The sequence below is a fragment of the Colossoma macropomum genome, unplaced genomic scaffold (assembly GCF_904425465.1).
Source record: "Colossoma macropomum unplaced genomic scaffold, Colossoma_macropomum, whole genome shotgun sequence".
Classification (NCBI taxonomy): domain Eukaryota; kingdom Metazoa; phylum Chordata; class Actinopteri; order Characiformes; family Serrasalmidae; genus Colossoma; species Colossoma macropomum.
This window is the reverse complement of record NW_023494789.1, coordinates 14,946,736-14,967,383: the sequence shown is the minus strand read 5'-3', so window position 1 is coordinate 14,967,383 and position 20,648 is coordinate 14,946,736. Positions and strand designations below refer to the sequence as shown.

At 39.1% G+C, this 20,648-nt stretch overlaps 1 protein-coding gene across 1 annotated transcript in view; it reads right to left on the bottom strand.

Annotated features, from left to right (window-relative positions):
- The window catches only part of raver2 (ribonucleoprotein, PTB-binding 2), an 89,479-nt gene that overhangs the window by 19,163 nt on the left and 49,668 nt on the right, over positions 1-20,648 (bottom strand). Inside the window, exons 4-8 of the mRNA XM_036570234.1 lie at positions 15,435-15,626; positions 7,365-7,485; positions 6,690-6,769; positions 5,420-5,518; positions 863-974 (exon numbers count right to left, since the gene is read on the bottom strand). Coding sequence (XP_036426127.1) covers positions 863-974; positions 5,420-5,518; positions 6,690-6,769; positions 7,365-7,485; positions 15,435-15,626 — 604 coding nt within the window. The remainder of the gene's footprint in view (positions 1-862; positions 975-5,419; positions 5,519-6,689; positions 6,770-7,364; positions 7,486-15,434; positions 15,627-20,648) is intronic.

Genomic DNA, 20,648 nt, shown 5'->3' with positions numbered 1-20,648 from the left:
GAGGAGTGAGACTAAGGTAATTATTGTGCATTCAGTTCTCAGTTTAAAGCAACACTGGTTGAATTTTTGCCCAAATTAAAGCAACACTGGTTAAATTTCATGAAAAGCAAAGCTGTTTTTGAGTAGGAAAGCAGAATGACAGAATGAATCTTATTGGTATTTGCAGATAACTGCTGTAAAAAAGTCTTTAGAAAAGTTGTTGCATGAAATAGCTATAAATGTACTACCTGATGTCTGATACATCATGGTGATCATGTTTTTTTAAAAGGTTCTGGCCTAAAACATCTTTTTTACAATACATTAATGTCAGAGAGGTACATGCAGGGTGTTGTAGAGCAAATAGTCCCCAAAGAAAAGTATTTTTTTTAGATTTACGACTATTTTACTATTAGATAACACAATATTACATATAAAAACTCAAAATTAAAAATTAGCAGTAGAATTCCATTTTAACATACACTGATTTTAAGATTTTTCCTTCTCTTACAAAGTATCCATTTCAGACATGATGATTTACTAAAACATTACCACATCTTCTTTTGGTTCCTGTTGAGGACAACACTGCACTGACACTGAAATGGTAATGACCCTACACATGTACACACATTTCAAAGGTTTCACCTGCTTTAATATATCAGATAATAGCAAAGCACGCGCACACACACACTCGCATTGAATAACATCACAAAAGGAAAAAACACTGATTGAAGCAGCAGCCTCTAACTATTCATAATGGGTTTCTCAAACAGTGCAAAGATTTGCATTGCAAATGGACTTCTCTGAAGCAGCAGCACAGACCTCTGCACTCTGGGTGCAGGGAGGGGGCCTGGCTGCCTACGCAAGACCAGCGTACAAAACCCACCAGTGGGGGAATCTCCCAGCAGCCCCTTCGCCAAAGGCACCGGAGCCGGAGCACGCAGACCCAGAACTTTATGGAGAAGTAACCGGGAGGGGTCACCTAAAAGACTGGGAATCTGGAGAGGAGGGGGGTGGGCAATAAGGAGGGAGGAAAGAAAGAAAATGGTAAGTGGATAAGAATTCTGCCTGCATACTTTTTAAGGCTACACTCCACAAAATGGTTTCACACAATGCAGTCTGTAAGTAATTGGAACATGGTACAGTTTTTGTTGTTTTGGCTTAGTACTTCAGCACATTCAATTTCAAATTAAGATTAAAGTGCAGAATTTCAGCCTTCTGCTGTATCTGACACATTCGTACCAGTGCAAAAAACCTACCATACTACTACCATGTCAGCGTCACTGCAGTGCTTAGAATGGTCCATCACTCTAATTGGACGGTGTAGAGGGGGGGTAATAGTTATTCAGCTCATATGTGCATCTATTTGGTAAGTGGACCTAATAAAATTGTAAAATGAGTGTAGATACAAGGTAGATGTACTTAATGGTGGTTGGCAGCCTAGAGGTAGACAGAAGTGAGACAGCCACTGGAAGGCCATGTGTTCAAATCCCAAAACTGACTGGGTATTCCAGGTTGTGCCCTTGGGTGAGGCTCTTAAACTCCCACTAGCCCACTGCGCTGCTCCTAGACTGGGCATAGTATATGCGTTCAGCCCTATTAGAATTTTAGTCAAGACCTGGACACTTCTAGTCGAAGTCGAGATCAAAATTTGGTAGTGTTCGAGTCAAAACCAAGAGCGAAAGAGACCAAGTCCAAACCAAGACCAGAATAATAAAAAAAAATAAAAATTGTAGCTCATGTTACATTCTTTATACATGATACACAGCATAATGATGAAGTAAAATAATAAATAAACTTGTTTTTCTATTAGCTGTCTTACTTCAATCCTGATTTTTGGAAGCAAATAAAGGTAAGTTAAAAGACATTTCTCTGTCCTTTCTGCTTTTAATATTAGCCTGTATAAAATAACTGAAAGAGGAGAGCAATGACCTGTTTTTCCCATTAGCCTATATTCAGGCAGATTTTATGAATTACATATTTTATGTATTATGGATGTATTGACTGCAGGGCTGTTACGGTGGCAAATTTTCAACACAACATTTGCATACCAATGCGATATTAAAAAGAATTTTAAAATAAATAGGCCAATATCTTTGCTTTAGGCTAAATTAGTCAAAGTTTGACTACCTCATTGTGCAATGTTTCACTGAACGTCATATATTAACAGCACATATCAAACTATTGCAAGTATGAATTTCACCAGCCATGCAGTACAGCATTAAAGTTAAATGTTTCTGATTCAAACGTTTGTTTTGTAACATTTTGTAAATATTCTGAAATGTTGTAGGACTGTATTTTGTACCTGCTTCTGGAGGCAAGCGGCATGAAACAGACTTGAGGCTTAAAGCTGAAATTTATGTGTGCAGCACACAGCTGGTATAAATGGAAGGGTTTAAATGAGCTTCAGTTTACGCAGATGTGTGCTCAATAAATAAATAGATAAATAAAAATAAAAGAGGCCTTGCACTCAACTAGTCTCCAGAAAAAAAATAATAAAAAAGAGTCCTCCTTAACCTAAGACTGAGACAAGACCAAGTCAAAATGCTGCTGAGCCCTAGATAAGATTGTGACCACTAAATTGTAGTCTTGAGAGCAGGATTGGAGTCTATAACACTACATATTACCCCTATTTCATGATACCAAAAGTAACTGGTCATTTGTCTGCTTCTTGGCTAGCTGTGTGTCGTTGCATCATTAGTTTATCATTAGAGCTAACAAAAGATCTGGCATTCCAGGTGTGTTTGCATCTGGAGGTCTCTCATTATGAGGTCTAAAGAAGTCAGAATGCCAGTAAAAATTTGAGACAGAGCAAAAAGATTACTTGTTAAAATCAACTGTCCGTTACATAGTAAACAAGCAAAAATGAAAAAGCAAGCTTAGCAATAGCAAACAACCTAGCAGACCATGCAAAACCACAGCAGGGGATGACTGAAGAATCATTTCAATCAAGAAAAAAAACTCTTCAGGATGTAGGCAGATGTGTCAAAGATTACCATCAAGTGAAAAATATATCCACATGACATGAAAGTTCACTTCACGCCCCAAACAACTGGTACGTCTCCAGAGGAGAAAGGCCAAGTTACAGTTTGTTAAAAAGTGCATAAAAAGATGTCAGAGTTCTGGCCCAGAACAGATTAACAGTGATGGAATGAGGAAAGTATGGAGGAAAAAAGGAACTGCTCTTGATCCAAAGCGAAATACCTCATCTGCGAAACATGGGGGCATGGGCATGTATGGTTGCCAGTGGAACTGACTCGCTGATGTGTGACTACTGACAACAGCAGCAGGCAGAGTCCTGAAGCGTAGGGAAGCATTTTGTCTGCTCAGATCCAACCAAATGCTTCCTAAAAAGGAATGTTCTTGGCCAAGTCAATCACCCAAATTGAATCCCATTAAGCTGACAATTCACTTAGATAAGAATACAAGACTAAAAGCAGAAAACCCCCAAAACAAACTGAAACCTAAAATGACTGCATTATAGGACTGGCAGACCATCACCAGGGAGGATACCCCGTGCCTGCTGAGGTCTAGGGATCACTGACTTCAGACAGTCATCAACTGCAAGATATTTGCAACCATTTAGACACAATCACCAGATTCATAGCCAATAATAATCACTAGAACATGGCCAATAAGAGCACCAGATTGTAACCAGGAATAATATTTTGATGTGTCACTCGCTGCTAGAATTATCACTTTGTAAATTATACTCATGTTAATGTTATGTTAGCTAGTGATGAGATACTGATGTGAGGCTGAAGTCTAGCTAGCTAATGTTAGCCATTCCACAGCAATGCACGTAGGTTCGGGTTTCAAATTTAGCAGAACCAGTTAAGCTTTGCTGGTTTAGTTCTGAGAGTTGTGGGTACGGGTTGGGTTCCGTGTTCAATTTCATGCCTGTGCAGATCTTTAATTCCTATATGATTTACCTAACATAGGTGTAAATAGAGCCAACCTTATGCTGCCAGTCTGGACTTCAACTTCAGAGTTATTGGTTAATTGCAAATCTAATGTCTGAAGTTCAGGGTCAGAAATTGTGTCACTGTCTAATTGCTTATGGACTACAATGTATGTACATACTGTCGCTGTCAGAGCAAAACCCTGTATAAAGTTACTGTAATAACTTTCTTAACTTTGAACGGAAGTCAATGGAACTATTTTTTCCCCAAGTAATTTTGCTGCATTTTCATTGCTCCATTCATCATGAAATATTAACAGAATATAAAGGATATGGGAGGGCTAACATTTTGTGAGATACAAGCTTTTGTTCCAACAGCAACAATGTCTTAACAGATTACTACATCAGAAAGCACCTGTAAAAAGCATTCATTATTACTGCTCTATGAATCTGGGACAACTACTTGAATGCAGTATTATACTGTCACAATGTAACATTTGCAGCGAATACACACTTAGGCATGCATATTACCCTGTGTTGCCTGCTCACACACTCCTCAGAGGGAATTAATGAGAGATACGCAGAGGATGTACTACCAGCATTACAGCTGCATACATCATGTTTCTGCCTTCCCACATGCCTCCTCTGGGCTGAAGTGAACTGTTATTGTGTAATATCAAATAAAAGAATAATTTAGCCCGCAAGCTCTCTGAGTAGCATGCAAGCTAAACAAAAAATAATGTCTTCCTGAGTGAAAGTCACAGCTTTCATTATGTAAAAAAAAAGGAACAGAACAAAGCAATCATTTCTTCTCAGGAGAAGCGGCTGCTGAATAATATGCGTGGCTTTAGATGAATGCAACACATCCACTTTTCAAGTAGATGTAGAAATACAGACATATGCACACACAGACACACATTCATTACAGACACTGAGGGTGCTTTCACACCTACCTTTTTTGGTCTGGACTGTTGGTCTTTTCAGTTTGGTTTGATTCAAAATAGCAGGTGCCCCAGACCACAGTCTGGACCAAAGGACCAAAATGTGGTCCAACAAAAAGAGGTGATCTTGGTTCAAAATGAACCATGGTTCAGTTCATCTGTGAGACTTTTTGAATGGTTCAGAAAAAGAACTAGGAGAGAACTAAAAATGAGCCAGGGTGGCACACGGGGAGAAAAGGAGACAATAATTAACTGTAATTTGGTCCAATGAAAAAGTCAAAAATCAACTTGAAAAAAGGCATAAAAATGATGAAACTTATACCTTATTTTCTGAGAGGACGAGATAAAGAGAGGATATTCATTTTTCTCCAAGTGTAGGGAGACGCAGCCCACATAGGTGATGACGACAGGACGTGTAATGCTCAGTTCTTTAGTGCGCTCACTAAACTGAATGTGAAAGCAAAACTAACCGGATCCAATGTATACAATATAATAAAAACATGAACCCTGGTTCAGACCTCGGTCCGGACTTTTAGGTGTGAAAACACCCTGAGATACACACGTTATCACATTACACACACTCACAGACACACACCCTCACATTAGTGATGTGCTTGTCCTTAATGTGTAGAAGTTGCTGTTGGGCCATCTGCATGTGGAGAAGGTTCTGCAGAACCAGTCCGTTCCCCAGCATGGCATTCTGCAGGACAGAGAGAGAGGAGAAATGTCACAGTCAGTGCGTAAGAGTGTCTGTGTAAACTCATCAGGATCTAACTCCTGTTCCTGTGAATTCTGATTGTGCCACTTCCACTGCCTCCACATCCACAACACTCATGTTCCTGTGTGCCTTACCACAGAGAGAGAGAAAGAGAGAGAGAAAGAGAGGCAGAGACAAAAAGAAAAAAAAGACAAAGAGAGAGACAGGGAAAGAAAGAGAAAGGGAGAGAAAGAGGAAAGAATCAGGAGAGAAAAGGGAAGGGAACAAGAGCAAGAAAGAAATGTAGACAGAGACAAAAAAAGAGTGTGAGGAAAGAGCGAGAGAAAGAGTAAGAGAGACAGAAAAGGGAAAGGGAAAGGAGGAGAAAAAGAACATAAGAGAGAAAGGCAGAGAAAAATTGAGAGAAAGAAAGAGAACAAAGGAAGAGGACAGACATGATGAGAAAGGGACAAAGACTTAGTGAAAGAGAGAGACAAAAAGCAAAAGAAAGAAATAGATTGAGCAATACAGAGAAAAGAGAAAGAGGGAGGACAGCGGAAAATAAAGAGAGCGAAAGAGAACAAGAGTTGAGAGAGTTAAAAAGAGAGAAAGAAGAACAGAGGAAGACACAATAGGGATAGAAAAAAGAAAGACTGAAATAGAAAGACTGAGTAAAACAGAGTGAGAGGAAAGTGAAAGGAAGATGGAGAAATGAAGAGAGAGTAGAGAGAATGTGACAGTGAAAAAGTGACACAAAGAAGGCAACAGAGAGAGAGAGAAACAGGAAAAAGGAAACAGATAAAGACACAGAGAGAAAGAGGGAGGAGAGAGAGGATGACAGATAGGGAGAAAGGGAGAGAATGAGAGAGAAAAACAGAAAGAAGGTGGAGAGTGAGAGTATGACAGAGAGGGAGAGAGAAAGGGAGAGAGCGAGTAGAGTAGTAGAGACAGAGAACAGAGAAATAGATATATGGAGGAAAGAGAGAGGGAGAGAGGGAAAGAAAGAAAGACAGGAGGATAGTGTGTGAGAGAGTGAAACAGATATAGAGAAAAACAGAGGGAGAGAAAGAGGGAGGAGAGAGAGAGGAAAATGGAGAGAGAGAGAGAGAGAGAGAGGTAGAGAGAAAGCGACAGAGAGAGAGGAGAAAAGTGAGTGTGTTGGAGAGTGAAATACCTGCTGTGCTTTTCCGAGTTGAAGCAGCGCTGCTGTCAGTGGCGGCCGGAGAAAGGGAACAGCGTGAGGACGAAACTTCCCTGAAGACGAAAAAGAAAAAGATGGCAGTGTGGTGGAGACTCACCAGTGAGAAAGTAAAATAAGTGATTAAAAATAAAGACAAAAGGGGTTGGTGAAAGAACACAAAGAGCATGGGCAATGGCAGCGGTCTACTCTCTCCTCATATCCAATTCCAGCGTGAGCACTAATGGCAACTTGTTCCAGAATAGGTGGAGAAGTTTAAGATTTAATCATGGGCTATATTTGGTGGGCTAATTGTGTGTTCTCCTTAAGCTCCAGCTTGCAGGCTTTCCGGAGCTCATTTATCCTCCAGCCCAATGAAAAGTTCATTTTAATATATGATTAGGTTTTCATCAGGAGAGGGACCTGGTCTGGGCTGCTGAACTGAAGACCAGCTTTTGATAGTGTGACCACTCATGAACGGTGTGTTATTACGCTCTAGACTGAAATGCCTGCAATTGAGGCAAATTAAAAACTGACAACTGTTCTGTTTGCATAAATACTTTCCAAAAGTGCTGCTGAATATTCAGTAGATCATTTGCATAATGTGTTCAGAAACAACAAACAGGGTCAGTGTGTGTGTGTGTGTGTGTGTGTGTGTGTGTGTGTGTGTACCTCCTCGTTTGCCAGCGTGGTATGGTCTCATAAGCACCTGAAGGGCAGCTGGATTGGTCATGCTGTTGAGGAGCTGAGCCAGATTCGGCTCAGGCAGTAAACCCTTTTTATTGCTCAGCATCTATAAGACAAAATACACACTCATGTCAGGGCCAGAGACACATAATAGCTCTATTTTTATATTTTGTATTGAGATATTATCATCTAAGCTTTCATAAAATGTAGAAACAGAACTGCTCGCTGTTTCTGGGTTCTTTGTATTTTCAGCATGTACAGAAAAAGCTATGTACATAGCTTACATAGAGACCTTGAAAGATACTGCACTGCAAAAAAAGACACAAAAATCAAACAGATATTTGTCATCACACACAATGTTTGATAGTTTTATGTGCCTAGCTATGAGGAAGTGAATGCCAATACCACATTGGCCAATGTAGTCTATCAGTTAATTTTAGTCTATATTCCATCTCAATTGTATTATAGTCCAAGCAATATATCAGTATTGAGACCCCACAGATTTATCAATATCGCTAATAAAGCACCTATATTTATATATAACTACAATCACCACCTACTTATTTCTACCACATTAATACAGGTTGAATTGATAAACTTGAACACATCATACATAACACTAACCTTTATCATGGTTATAATGTGTTTTAACACAAAAAATCTTTCTATTAAAAGAACTTCGGAAAATAAACTAATAGAAACCAACAAAACCACTAAGAATTCTGTCCCTACACTATACAACCTATTTGTGAGTTCAGACCATGCCTTCAATATGGTGGTAGTATGAGGAAATACTGATTGAGAGAGGGGGGAGAACAAGGTAAGAGAGGATAGTGTAATGGTTGACAAGCAGTGACTGAAGGAGAAAATTAAGCGTATGTTTAGGACAGACATGGAGAGCATCAGGATTAACAATGTCTGTAACACAATGACAAACATTTTTCCTGCTGTGCACCTAGTAAATTTCCCACCTCTACTCGACGAGTCAAAATGGCTGTTTAGATTGTCTTGTTCGCAAGGGCTCCCAAGTGGCTTGGGACCCTGGGCACATGCCCATAAAACCCATTGGATAATCCAGGCCTGACGCTATGGGTCTAAAACAGTGTGTAGCTGTCAAGAAGCCTTCACTAAGAAAAGGAAATCGACAAAAAAAAGAAGCTACTGGTATTCTCAAGACAATGGACTGGCCACCCCAGTCCAGACATCAACATCACTGAATGTGTTTGGGATTACTTGGATTGTAAGAAGCAGAAAATACAACCCACTTCTAAGACTGAACTTTGGAGGTGTGGAAACATATCCCTGCAGATTTCTTAGAAACACTGAAAGCAGGTCTCCTTTCTACTTCTACTGCAAGGTGGTTTTGACTGGTAATTAAATAAATAAAGGGTGGTCTCTGACTTTTGCACAGTGCTGTATGTACACACACACACACACACACACACACACACACACACACATACAATTGCTAACAGCATCACAATGATTTGGTTGGTATTTTTAAAACCAACAATTAGCTGGCACAGGATTGTAGATGGTACTGAAATACAATACAACCTGTTTCAGAATTCATGCAGAAGCCTAAGTGTTAGGGGCTAGTGTGTGTGTTTGTGTGTGTGTGTGTGTGTGTGTGTGTGTATGCATGCTGGCATGAATGGTAGAAGCTCTGATCTCCTCATTAGATCTGAGATGTCTGCAAGTAGAATGGCTTTCCTCCCAATCACACCGAAACTCCATCTGCTGTATACTGTACCCCAGGAGGCCTGAACACACACACACACACACACACACACACACACCTACACACACACATACACACACACACACACACACACACACACACACACACACTAGCCCCTAAAACTCAGGCTTTTGAGTACTGCATGAATTCTGAAACAGGCTGTATTATATTTCAGTACCATCTACAATCCTTTGCCAGCTTATTGGCAAACATACTCACATACACACAAGTACACATTCACACACACTTAAGCACACACACACACATACTCACTTGCACACACACATGTACACAGTGGTATGCAAAACTTTGGGCACCTCTGCTCAAAACAGGAAACACTTCTGCACACTTTAATGCACTGTTATTGCATGTTACTGTAATTTGCTGAATATTGGGAAAAATAAAAAAACAAAATGTGATCTGTGTTAAAGTTATGGCACATTTTATATTTTGTTTAATTTTTTTCCAATATGTTAGACTTGGCAAATAAACAGAAAATTTACACTAACATTTTTGAAGACTTGAAAACGACTGTATACACACATACATACATGCTCAGACACTCATTCTTGCTGGGGTTTGCACAAAAGACATTTTTGGTAGTGGCTGTAATAGTATGAAACTTACATCCTAATATAGTTGGGAGAGATGAGCGAGGGAGGATGGCCCTACGGCTTATATGTATCTGACAGTGTGAAGATAGAGCAACAGACTGCGATTCGAAACAGTGGACCATGAGCCATACAGTATGACTCTTAGACATCCTAGCTGTTGCTCTAAACCCCCCTATAAATACCCTCATTACCAGCCACATCTGGAGACGAAAAATGGTGAAAAATTCTTGTCACAAATGGGCAGAAAGCACCAGCCTGTCTGAGTTCTACTAACTATAACCAGGAATTCCTAGGGATTCCCCAGTCCAGTCCAGTTTCTGCACCCAACCGTGATCTGGTCCTTCAAAACTTCTTATATACCAATACTGAGTTCAATTCAATTTTTGTTTTGTCTCAGATAATACAGCTGCACAAAGTAAACATACAGTACATTAAAGAGAGTAAAACTTTACATAACAATGTCAATTACTTTAAAATGATACAGTAAAATCACACAATGTAGGATGTGCATAGTGGAACACACTCTAAACTGATATGTTTTTTGAATTCACTAATAAGGGAATTGTGGGTCGATACCAATATCCGATACTTGTATATTTACTAAATGTAAAACATCTGGACCAAATACACCTGGATTAGCATTACAGAGAAATATAAATTTATTTTCTATAGGAATGCAGATACAATAAAATTAATAAAATTCTGTAAAATGAACAAAAATCCAGATATTTTAGCATAGTAGCCCAGCATTACCTAAATGCTCTGCTTTTCCACAAGAAAATAAATTGCATAATTAAATACCAGTTTGAAATATATGTCAGATCTAAACATCTGTCCAATACTGATTAAAAAAAAAACATTAAGCAATTATCTACCGATACCAACATGATTCTGAGGCCATTGTGCATATCTAGTTCATTTGAAACTACAATTAAAAAAAACAAAACAAAAACAACCAATGATTTCAAGTTCATGTAATATGAGAGAAGTACTCCTTCCTCTCAGCTCTGAATGTGCTGTTACACGTTTTGCTAAGTTTGTAATACCTACACACTTAAATGTTACCTGTGGCTATTTTAACTGTGTTTTGACAAAAGACAGTTATCTTAACTGCAGTCAAAACACTGCCAGTGCAGACATCATAATGTTTATTTTCCACTTTAAAACAGTCCCACACCGCATAAATTTAGTCTGCTTGTAAACTTGGATACTGGCTGTGGATAATGTCTGTTTATACCACCTATACAACAGGGGAACAAACAGAGTACAGTGGGGTAAAAGAGCCTTAACAAAAGATCAGAATTTGATTGGGCTTAATATCACTCAAAAGTCTTCACCAGCACCAAAGTCTTCCTTTTTTATTGTCTTTCTTTCACATCCATAAATAACCGCAGCAAAGACCACAGCCTGGACAATTCTGATCTTTGTTTGCAGAGACACGTTATTACATCTGAAGATCTTTTCAAGCCCCTTCATCTTTGTTCTGCCGATTGCCAATGTGTTTTGTATTTCTTCACTGATGGATGATTTGTTGTTAATAACTGATTCAAGTAAGCAAAAGCTGTCCACCATTTCTACATTTTCACTATCAATGTTAAAGTTAGGAGTCTTTCCCATTATCAAAACCTTGGTTTCCTTCATACTGAGATGAAGTCCCTATAAGGGCCTTTAGATCTTTGTCATTTTCCACTATGAGTCTCATCCCATCCGCATAGTGAAGGTTACTGATATTTCTTTCACCAGTCTTAATGCTCTCTTTAAACATTCAGCATAGAGGTTGAAGAAGTATAGCGATATTGGGCAGCCTGGTCTTACTCCTTGGCCAATGTGGAATCAATACATTCATTTAAAGTCATGATTTCAGGCCCATTCAAAAATCTTGAACACAAAAATGACCAAAAAACAGTTTAACAGCCAATTCACTACTACATAGTTAATGGTCTCTTCATGTCTTCAGCAATTATTTTCTATTTTCTTAGTTGTTTAGAAACAAACCTCTGAATTTACTTGGACTTTTGCACAGACCATTTCCAAACCTCTTCTTGTGGCAGCCCAGGACTAACTGTGCAATAGCTGGGGGCATCTGGGAGAACTTTGTTCTTCAAACTAGCTCCAAAAAGTATCAACTTTTTTGAAAGAAAATCTTGTTTCTTCCTAATTTTAATCAAATGTTATTTTTTTCAAGTAAAATACACTTATTGTGTTAATAAGTGTGTAAGATAAATGGCTTTAAATAATGTACTTAGATTACTTTTTCACAATAATGTATATCTGTCTATACAGCCTACAGCAGTTTAACTCCACCCATATAAAATAATGTTATAAGGAGTGTTTCATTCTGGACTGCTTCTTGAATGAAGTGTACTACCATTAAAGCATGGCTCCAGTGCCTGGATCGGGACATCTCTACCCACAGCTGAAGAGGACTACAGATGCTAAAGCAGCAGCGAAGTTCTCCTGCCCCTTTTATAGCTAATTGAATGTGATAGACATATCCAGTGGCCATGCATACGCTCTTCCTGTATCATAACAGCTCTCAGCCTGTGAGGAGTGAGCACAGCCAGTGGAGACACCTGCTAGTCCCCAGGCAGCTCCAATTTTGCTCTGCCACGAAAACACAGGGAAGTCAAACACTGGCAGGGGCTTTCGCATCAGCCCCAGGCTGAGGCTCCGCTACAGTGAGGCTTGCGCCCCCTCAGTCTGAGTATCTGCGAATCTGTGTGTGTGTGTGTGTGAGATTCAGTGAGATGCAGGCACATTTGTCATTTGAGCAGAGTGCTGCTCGTGGCTTGGAGGGGTAGGTCTGCAGAGAAATGTCAACTCGCATTCATCTTGCTAGGTTTGACGTGTTTCATGGAGAAGGGGAGATGGATGGCAGGGTTTACAGCAGGAAGAGAATGCAGCAGGCGAAAAAGAGATGGGCCGAGAGAGAAAAGATGAGGAAAAGATTGAGGGGAGGAGAGCGGAAGGGAGAACAGAGGAGGGGAGGAGGATGTATGTACTTTTTTTCTAAAGGAAAAATCGTTAAATTGAAAATGAAACAAGGCCCCTGAGATATTTACTTCCCTGCTTTGCGGCTCCTCCGTCGATGCTAAATCAACGCGGGCTCTCATGTAGCGACATCTAAAAAAACAGCACGACTGCCTACACAGCCATGTCCAAAGAAGAGGAAGACGGAATAAAGAAAGTTCGATAAACACAATTAAGCGCATTGATTCGAGAAGAAAGACGACCTATTTGGAACGGTGGGAAAATAAAATCCATGCCTGACACAAATCCGCCGAGACCACTATCTGAGAACATACAGAAACGTGCGAGCGTGTGGGCGTGTGTGAGTGGGCTCCTTTCTGTTCATTGGTCCCTTGAACAATGAAAGTAACACTTTTCTAAGGAAACGCTCCAAAAACATCATGCTGTGGCAGGTGGGAGTCCCGAGTGAGCGTGTGCATGTTTCGTAGAATGTTTAACACCATCAATGAGGCTGAGAACGGCTCCTGGTCTTGCTGCTTTGGCTGATGCTGTTGCAGATTAGCCTGGTGCATGGTTTCCACCATATCAGTCCCACATCTCTAAAATAGCAGCCTGCTTTATTTCCAGCCTGGGAAATGCAGCGGAGAGAACTATGTCTGCAACAGAACAGTGTGTGAATACTGTAATTAAAGTGCCACTGCCTCTGCCTCGCCTTCACATCTTTTGGGCTGTATGTGTGTGTGCGTAAGGGTCCTTTGTGTTTTTTTTTTCTGCTCCATCTTGAAAAGGCAAATTAATTTACTACAGGTTTTCTGTATTTGTTAGTCAGGGTATGTGAGAGTGCACAGTGCTCTGTGTGCTTTAATTGGGCAGTAAATGCATTTCTGCTCAAAAACACTATGTAAGATTACACTAAATAAAACAAACCCAAAAACAGACATTAATCTATTACAAAGTAATGTTAATCTAATAAAATGAACGTTCATTTTTTAGTAACGTTATTGACATTTCAAGAACTAGGTCCTCTTCTTCTCAGTGTCGCTCCATCGCATAGATTTGCATAAATTCCACCACTAGGACACATGATTTCAAATCCAACTTTCACAATTTTTTATTTGCCCCGATATAGTCAATGTAAGGTAAGCAGAGTAGATGTAGTGTAAGTGAAAAAATGTGTAAATTTTTTTTTTTTTTTTCAAGTATAACTTAATGAAGCACTGATTAGCCAAACCTGGTATTGGATGAAAACTGGCAGCCTCGAGGGGAGGCCTGAGAATAGTTATAGAGCTCATATAATTTTCATCACTTTTTAAAATCAAATGTTTGATGCAGCATGTGAACATTGTTTTTATCCTGCATGCACACCACCAGCAATTAAAGCACCAAGGCAGCCAGAAGTCATTAATGTTGAATGCAAGACAGTGATGCTCAGTGGTGAGCAGTGTAGCCACCACTGGCGTCACGATCAGGCTCAGCTATGCTCAACTTTATACAAATGAGCAGTGATGCGGGGTGGTGATAACCAATCACAAAAGATGTTCTCACGTCACACACTGCACTGACTTTGAAGATTTGTTCAGCTGCATTTATGTGGAAATGTAGTCTAAGTTGAGATGGCGGCGGCAGAGTTTACCGTGCTGTATGGAGCCTGTGTATATATACTGGAATCAGGCAAAAAAATGGGTACAGTAAAAGAAAGTGTCTACTGATTTTGTAACGATGACTATGACAATGAAACTTCAGTGAAGTGATAGCTTAGCATAGCCGATCACCGTGAAGACAGCTTGTGTTATAAGTTAACTCTTTTATTAAATGGATAATAAAATGCATGTAGAATATGCTAGGACAGTAAAGATCCTGAGTCCTAACAAGGTGAGTAAAACGGCTGAGCTCGCTAAACCTTTCTGGTCAAATGGAGCATAAATTGGATAAGAAATCATGTGAACTATTATGAATTTGTTTTGATATCCACATTCAAATATTTTTGTCTCAAGTGATGCTAGGTAATAAATATAGCCTAAACTGGCTAAGTGCTAGGTTATTCTAGCTCACATGCTTTTAACAATGTAGTCTGCATGACCACACAATCCAATCGAACTTGCTACCTGTGTGCTTTCTAAATGCCCACCAGCAATCAGTCGAAGCGCTCAAGTGCAATTTTGTCACCTGCAGTGTGCATACAGGGTAAATGCACTGTTTGCCATTCACTCCCCAATCCATAAGATCCATATACAGAAACTAACCTGCATAAACTGCCAGTTTTGAATTCACTGTTTCTATGATGTTAAGAAAATAAGCACATTTACATATATTTATATAGCACCACCTATTCACAATAAGGTTATACACTGTGTTTCAGCCTAGACTGCTTTTTGAACGAGGAACAATACAGGGCAGCCAATCAGAGGAGAGATAATTTACGTATAGAAGTCTTAAAAGTACATTAACAACAACAGCTTGTCTAATTTTAGGGGATAAAGAAAAGCTGGAAATTGTGACGTAAAAATAAATTATGACTATTTGATAAATAATATGGATATAGACCCATTAAGCTAACACAGTGACAAAATCACAGTTTATTATAATAATGCGTATTTGTATTTATCCTAATGTCAGTGGTTTTCCATCTATATAAATGCGTACTGCGTAGATTAACACCTTTATCTGTCATTCTGTCAGGTGGTCTTCTACTTTTGCACAGTACTCTGTGTGTGTGTCTATGTTACTCACCACTCCTTGAGCAGCAATGAGTGCAGCAAGTGTGCTCCGGCCGGCTGTTCCTGGGCTGCACAGAGAGAGGCGGATCTCATGGCCCTGGATGATGTGTCGGTCCATCTCCAGCAGCATGGCCTCTGCCTGCTCTGCTGTTTCGTACTCCACCACCGCAAAACCCCGCACCGGACTGCCCTCATCCTGCGCCAGCTACAACACACAAACACACAGGGACATGGTCACCATTTCACAATCAATACATTCACATAGTGGTCACAATTTCACATTCAGTACATTCACATAGTATCACATAGTACTTTTAACCCCCAGAAGCATGTTGTAGCTGTACAGGAATTATTTCTCTCTTGTAGATCACTGGAATAAACAGAGAATTGCTGTTGAAATAGAGGATGTGAAACATACAACACATTTGTAAGCAGAAAAGCAGGGATTTTATTATAATCTGAATTAATTGAAATAATCTGAAATTAACTGTTGTGTGTACAGTCTTGTTCCAAAGAAAGAAAAAAAGACTTGTTTTTGCCAGGTTTTGTTTGATGTCAAAACCAAGTGTAAACTGGAACCTGATGATAGAGAACATGATGTGAATGCAAATGTAATTTATTACGTAGCTACGCAATTAATTATGTTTAATGTCCTTTGCTTTACTTACTTTAAGTAACTTTAGTTACTTTGAGTATTTTTACTTACTTTAAGTAACTTTATTGCCAAACAGAGGTTTAGGTTCGACTGATGTTTAAAACCATCATTTTGATGATGTATTTATTGTACTCCAGAAGAGAAGACCATATAAGCAACACTTGTACATTATGCCAAAATGTCTGCTATTTACATCACTTTACTACATTTGAAACCCTATAGAAAACAATGTTACATTTCTCTATAATGTTCAACCAGGAAGATTTAGGCCCAGTTCAAAAATGTTTATGTAACATTACACAATATATACATGATACAAAACAATATAACGATTGCCCGAATGCCCGGGCCAAGTAAAACGCAACACTGGGACAGCAGCATGAAAAATCACTTGCCTAGTTGGGCAAGTTCATGTTGAGGTGGGGTGCACAATGCGTTAACAGAACAACTCAACTGAGGCCAAACTCACTTCAAATAATATTTAACCCCGCACCATACAAAAAAATCAAACAAAACACCATACAAAAAATCAGCTTACCCATTCGCACATCAAGTCAAAACAAACGAGTGGCAATATTTGTTGACAAATGACATCAGAGCGAGACGCTCAGGAAAATGTCAGCCAAGCACAAACACAAAGCGAAGAGAGTCAACAGCTTCATTCCTATATGGAAAACTCATGGGTCGATTTCGATCCCTCTGTACCTGATATGTATATCACACGGTTAGAAGAGGAAAAAAGTGGACTGGAACTCGGCAGTCAGTACTGTACCGACGTGGCTTGGAAGGTAAGGTAATATTCACTAACTTGTGCATGCAAATACTAAGAATAAGATGTTCTGTCAAGATCCTTTAAAGCATGCATGGCAGCCAATTCTTAACCACTGTTTTTGTTTTCCAATCTGGAATTCTGGTTTTTTGAAGAGCCAAGTATTAAGAATGACATGGCTTGCTGAAGGAAAGGTTATCATATTTGCTGACTCGTGCATGCAAACAGACAATAAGTGAAGGTATACTGTGCGAATGCACTCTTATTTCAAGAATAAATAACCGTAACTAAATATATTAGCTTACATTTGCTTATTTAAATTTGAATAATGCTTTGTACAAAATTTGGTTTGGGGCAGTGAACATTCAGGTTAAGTTGGGAAACAATTAACACTGAACCCTGTGTAAAAGTTTCAGCATTGGCATCTGATATCACAATTAGCCCAAAACTCCTGTATCAGTGCACAATACGTAATATACTTCACATACTATTAGGCACTTCTGTGAATGTGGCGGTTTAGCAAGCTAAGCTAATTTTCAACTTTAGTCCAGGGAATGTACAGACAAGCAATGATATAAAATTATATAAAACAGGAATCATGCATACAGTATGTAAAATATGTAATTACAGTAAAATAGTAATACAGTATAGCAAAACAACAAAACTCTAGACTTCTAAGGGTTAAGCTGTTCAAACTCTGAGGAACTCCCTGCTTAGAACAATTACAACTGTCATAACAAAAAACATGATTTCTGGGTTGTGTGCAGTAAACCGACTTAATTTATGGCTGTCATAAATGAAAGTGTATGAAACAGCACCATACTGACTAGGTAACACTATTTTCAGATGAGGAAGAAAAACACGATCTGAATATCATTTCTGGTCGGAAAAGCACCCTGAAGACTCTTCAGAAGGAACGTTACCCTGTCATTAGGATTTATGAGCCTGTCATTAGAATTTATAGTATCAAGTGAAACATCAGGTGCTGTTCTGTAGGTGACGGGCTATAAGTACACTGCTCTGCAGTGACGCTTCAGAAGCTTTAAAGCTTTATGCATGTCCTGCTACAGAGCAGCTGATTTTAAGCACTCCAGCTGGAGTGAACGGCTTTGCTGAGTCAGTGAAAACAGCCGCGGACGCTGACTTGACGTTGTCATTTCTACCCATGACTAGATCTAAAACTAGACTTCCACTCTGCCAGAGCATGCTGTGGTTCTAGGAAGCAAATCAACTCCTTGTTTATCACTCTTTCCATGGCTCCTGATAGGGTAGAGACTTGGCCTGTACTGATAGGGCTCAGATTTGGACAGTGAAGGATTAGCGTAACATGAAGCATAATAATCACTGATATTTGCATGATAACCACACCCACAGTGTGGACTAAAGTAGTGCTGGGTGATATACTGGTACGCAGGTTTTGGTGTCGCATAACAACACTGCTTTTTACTTGTAGTGATATTAAAAGATAGATTTTTTTTCTAATTGTTTTTAAAGAACAGTTCAAACTGTTTTTATGTATTTATGTATACAGTAAGAAATATTTCTTTCTGGTTAAGATTTACAATACTGTGTAAGGTATGTTTGCAATGTAATTTTAAAAAGTTCACCAAAATATCAACTTTACTCCATTTCCACAATTCACTCCTTGATTTTTGTCTAAAGTCTGCTTCAGTAATGATAAAACCATAGACTTCTAGGGGTTTGTTCTGAAGATAAGAGGCTAATGTAGCTAAAAATAAAGGAAGCATATGGACCATTTCCCCAGAACCAGATCAAGTCTATGCACAGACTAAAAAGAATTTACAACTGTGTTTTACCTTCGGCCTGGAGGTTTAGTCCTAGAATAAGACTGGGCTAAATCCACACTGGAGTAACTGGCCCTATGTCACCCAAATATCTGTGTGACACAAACAACTGTTCAAAAGTTTATCTTATTTACAGTATTTATTACATTACATACAGTAATAACTTACACAATGTGAATTTAAACATAATATATTATTAACTAAAAGGTATCTTTAGATGTTTCATTCAATATTTAAAGAATTCCGCAAACGAAAAGTGAATAAACTGGTAAATAATATATTTACTTATCTTTTTAAATTAAATTTTGTCAAGCTATCTGCATAATATTTAATCTCCACTTCTGGAATATGCTCACTTGTAGATATCCATTTTATTATAACTTTATTCTCAATGCTGTGCAGCTTTTCAGAATTTAGAGTCATTTCAGAATTCTCATCATTCTGGACGCTTCGTCAATTATTATTCTACAGCTTCTTAGTGTTCTACTTAAACAATAGAACACGAGAGGGAGTGTGTTATCACGGTTGTGGTTTGGTCGCCGTAGATCATCACAGCCATGATGTTATTCGTGATAACACACAACCTCGGGTTTTCTATTGTGAACGTGGCATTTAATATGTTTTAATGTTAGCAATTCCTTCTGTCAAATTATAGTTCCTTAACAAGCAGCTTGTTGCTACATCAGAGTAGCAAACTCCTCTCACTCGTTGCCCAGCCAGCAGTTCGTTCTCCAGCTCCTTACACTAAATTCCAAAACTGTCATTACCACTGAGTAAGCTTTTCAGTCGGCAGCTGTGACAGAACACCTTAAGAACCTAGAATAAGCCAGAAATGAACCAAATACCATTTGCCAAACGTGTAGTCTCATCTTCAGAGTCTGACCAAATCGGACTGAGCCATAAAACTGCCGCAATATCAAGTTCAGCTCAGTTTTTTACTAGTACTTTGCTAGATCAATATTAATGTTGTTTTGTTCCAGCCAGTCTGTAAAGCATCTTACAGCCCATTTTGTTTGGTGAATGGTATTTGGTTCATTTCTGGCTAATTCCAGGTTGTTTAGCTGTTCTTCTGTCACAGCTGCCGACTGAAAAGCTGCTCAGTGGTGATGACAGTTAGCGAATTTAATGTAGTCTCATCTTCAGAGTCTGACCAAATCGGCTGTCGGTCAAATGTGATCTTAAAAGTATCCATTTTCTGTTTGTGCACAAAGTAAGAAGAAAAACGTTCCAATGGCTTGAGCGTCTCCTACAGCTGTCAAAGTCATTGCTTAGTAACAGCGTCTCAGTGGAAGGATACCGAGTTTGTGAAAAAACTGTGCTGTTATGGCGAAATAACAGCACGGTTAGAGCGCTTCTCAACCAATCAGCTTGCGTGGCTGGAACTAACTGTTGTATAAATATAATTTGAATCACAGTTTTTGAATTACAATCATTTTTACATGTGTCTGTAACCAGATGGGTTAAATATTGTGCAAAGCTAAAGAAGCAAGCACTGCACTACAAAACATTTTTGGCCGATCAACTACATTCGAGGTAAAGAGAAAATTGTGTCAATTTGATTTAAATAGATTTGGTACCTTGATATATTTGGAATATATACTGATAATGAATTGTATCAATAGCACCAGTACAAGACTAAATGCTTCTAGAAGCTCACATTAACAGCTTGTTCTCGTCTTGTGCCAGCAGCAATAATAGGTGTGCTGAGTGGTAAATGAACTTACACAACAACAGACACACCCAAATACCTTAACCTGCACATACAATCTCAAACTCCCTTCATAATTACCAAGCAGTGCTTCTCAGTGCTACAGTCCTGCTGGAGCCCACACTGGGAATCGACAACATTTACAAGGTGAACTCCAATATTCACACATACACAAACACCAACACCCACACACACCATCCAGATGTGTCGGAGTGCTTTTGCCTTTCATCTGTGTGCGTCACGCCTTTGACGTTGCCACCAGGGAGTCCATTCGCACTCAGGAGAAGAAG